The 3,748-nt window shown below is 34.2% G+C and overlaps 1 protein-coding gene across 1 annotated transcript in view; it reads right to left on the bottom strand.

The window, feature by feature from the left end:
- LOC106476144 (zinc finger protein 501-like) overlaps positions 1 to 3,748 on the bottom strand; it is a gene marked incomplete at its 3' end in the record, with an annotated part of 16,506 nt that overhangs the window by 8,403 nt on the left and 4,355 nt on the right. The window contains exon 4 of the mRNA XM_022380082.1: positions 989 to 992. Within this exon, the coding sequence (XP_022235790.1) occupies positions 989 to 992 (4 nt within the window). The remainder of the gene's footprint in view (positions 1 to 988; positions 993 to 3,748) is intronic.

Genomic DNA, 3,748 nt, shown 5'->3' with positions numbered 1-3,748 from the left:
ACAATACCCTGTGACTGCTGTTCAGTTACTCACTATTTACACACACATTACATTACCGTCACGTTGTCACCCTCTTTTATATACCAGGCTACCCTATATCTAGTAAATACTAGAGCATTCGCCAAGGTACAGGATAGTTCTAGAAAATAGGTGGCGCCACACCAGTCACGTGACCTCGATGACGCAACAGCTCTTTTTAAAACCTCACAAACAATTAGGTACAATATATATATATATATATTAAACAAGTGAATAGGCGATATTAATGTGTTTTATATCTAAATCTGTGGAAAAATTATGTAACATACATTATTGACTACGCTATAATATTTGTCTCGTTCAAATTATGGATTTAACTACAAATTAAGATAGTGTGTGTTATATTTTTTACATGACACGTTGATGCTGGTGTTAATTGTAAGTATTAGTAGAGGTAATATGTATAACCGTAGCTTTCTACATTGTCTGTATAAATCCACATTTGTGATGCCGATTTCTCTGTATCCCAATGTAATAATATCTGTGGTATATCCAAGTGTTCTAGCATGTGATTAGTCAAATAAAATATGTCACCGTAAAAAGCACATTACTAGAAATGGAAGGTACTATCTGTGTTCTGCCAACCACAGGTATTGAAAACCGATTTCTAGCGTGGTAAGTCCGCAGACATACCGATTTGATTTTTAGTGTATTGCAGTGGCATATCCTACCCAGTGGCCTTTTTATCACACTTATATATATGTTACTTCTCCGTTTGTTAATTGATTTTCCGTAACTTCGTTCTGACGAAACTTTAGCGACACAAGTCCTTACTTAATAAAACTGGTTTATTCTTTCCGAATACAACTTTACGATACACTTATTTTCAACAGCCGCTCTATAACAAACGCTATATCAACGAACGTCAACAATACTTTTGACTGCAGTTCAATTACTCACTATCTGCACACACATTATTCCCGTCACGTTGTCACCCTCTTTTATATACCAGACTACCCTATATCTAGTAAATGCTAGAGCATTCGCCAAGGTACAGGATAGTTCGAGAAACTCATGTGACTTCGCTGACGCAACATATATATATATATATACTTGTATAACAGTAATCAAAACATAAAAATATTCAAAATCATCATGAAAAATGTGTAACTTTGCACCTCAATTACGAGCGAATTATTAGGTCGACAAGAAATTAATGTCGCGTTTTGGGACACTTTCATTAACCACCCCAGAAAAACGTACATCACGTATAATAGTTAAACGAACTGCCTAATCATCACGTTGGTGTAGCCTATATATTGTGTAAAGTTTAGTATACTGTAATCCCTTATAGTGATAGCACACGATGAGTCACACATTCGGCATGTAATGCTGTTTGAATACAAGAAGGGAAACAACACCTCTGTAGCCACAAAGAATATCATTGAAGTTTATGAAAATGTGTTGAATGTTTTCGTAAGTGTCAATGATGGTTCAGCAAATTTCGTTCAGGTAATTTTAGCCATAAAAACTGTGATGGCATGTTGGAATTCATATTGATGCTCTGAAGACGCTTGTTGAGTCTAACCCAATACAACACACTCGTGAAATGGCCCTGAAATTGCATGTCTCACATGAAACATTATGTAAACACCTAAAGAATATTGGGGAAAACTCCATAAAGAAGGTGCTTGGGTGCCTCACGAACTCTCTGATGATCATCGTTTCCAACATGTGAATGTTGCTTCGTCTCTTCTGGCACATACTGCATGTGAACCATTTTAGGCTCAGTCCTAGATAAAAACCACTTCTGACCCCCAAAACCTGGATTCCATCTGCAGAACTGATGCTTCGTAATTTGGTGAGACATTCGAAGGAGTAATTAATTTCAAACTCCTAAATCCACAGCAGATTGCTGCAGTCAGCTATAGTCAGTAACTGGAATGTTCAATCAAGCCCTTCATCAGAAACGTCTTTCACTCGTCAATTGGAAAGGCATTCTTCTCCACGACAATACACGCCCATATGTGGCACGTTTGATGCAACAGAAAGTTGGTTTGGGGAAATTCTACCCCACCCACCACATTCTCTAGTTATGGCACCATCAGATTACCATCTTAATGGAAAAACATGCAAATATGGAAAATGTTAAAGAGAACATCGACATGTTTTCTGCTTCAAAGCCAAGTGATTTCTTTAATCAGGGCATTAACGACCTGATTGTAAAATAGATAAGCATCTTCAATAAGATTGGAGACTATTCGTTTAATAAATGTTTTGTTTTGATACATATAAATCGTTCGTTTTTTTCATCTAAAGAAAAAAGCGACATTAATTTCATGGGGACCTAATACTTCCAAGGTATTTAACGCATGCTTTACTGTCTTTGTCATACCAATAACCATAGATGACACATATAATCAATACTCGCACAGTCACTGTGGTCAATGATGGCTATATCTCATGTAAATACATCTTGTCATTGAATTTTCAAAACTGCAGTAATTATAACGCAGCAATACCGAAAATATGCCATTGTGGTATTGGTAAGACAACTGATAAGGTTATCATTTTGATATTTACTTGAATACCATATCATGAAAATAACCTGAATGATTAGTTTAAATCAACCCTTATTAAAGTATACACAGCACAATTGTACTCTATTTATTAACAAACTTCAAACATTAGACAGGATATTATGATTTTATATCAGTTACATAAATTTATAGCTAATAATTCAACGTGATTGGATATATAAGGCCAACTGATCTGATAATGCTAACGCCCAATCTGTATCTAATGTTTAAATGAATCTTATATATTGAATGATATAAGACAAAATAAATCTCGCGTGTTCTATGTGTTTGGGCCAAAGAATAAACATATTCACGACAATCAAATTAATTCTTTGTTCACTTATGCATTAATACTAATTTGTAATAGGTTCATATTTTCTTAACTAACAGGTTATATATATTTACAAGTTGGAATAACTTTTATTTGTAAGCAATGTTTTGACCTATGATTGATGTTTGTTGAGGTTTTTGATGATTCCAATGGAGACAAAGTTAACTCCATTAGACTCTTGTACAATATAGAGATCACAAAAAATAGTTCCATCATTATCTGATACATCTTGGAGTAGCGACTGTAAGTTCAAAGCTGAACTCAATACAATTAACAAATCAGTGAATAACATGGCTGATCTGTCAGTAGTTGAATGAAATCTGTTATCATTAAAAAATATCCAAGTTTGTGTGAAGAAAAATGATGTAGAACTGATGTGTGAATAGATTGTCTATTATCGTTCTGTAATGAGTAGTGCCCTGGTAGGCTTAATTGTTGGAGTTTAAATTAAAACTACTCATTACACCAAATTTATTTATTGGAAGATTTGTCATGATGAGTGGGGCCACAAGTTGCTAACTAAAGGTAGTTTACAGTTAGACTAAAGAAATAATCTCAGGCCAATAGTGAACACTTATAATAACATTTATTAATCATTTAATTAACATTCAATAAAAAGCAAAACTTCGTTCATCAAAAGCAAACATTAAATGTTTTTCAAACTCAGTTAGAATTCTTATAATACCGTTAATACACTTTTTCCATTAATATACATGGATATATTTTAACATTCTGTAGAGTACTTGCAGTAACTGACTAAGAGAAAAATTACAAATGATGGAACCTTTCGTGTTGCCAATAGAAACTTCGGGAACTCTGGAGGAACTCCTTCTGACTCCTGGACGAACTGATTTTTCAG

This window comes from Limulus polyphemus, unplaced genomic scaffold, assembly GCF_000517525.1.
Source record: "Limulus polyphemus unplaced genomic scaffold, Limulus_polyphemus-2.1.2 Scaffold9905, whole genome shotgun sequence".
In the NCBI taxonomy this organism is placed as follows: domain Eukaryota; kingdom Metazoa; phylum Arthropoda; class Merostomata; order Xiphosura; family Limulidae; genus Limulus; species Limulus polyphemus.
The sequence above is the reverse complement of the archived record's forward strand: the minus strand, read 5'-3'. Positions and strand labels throughout refer to the sequence as shown.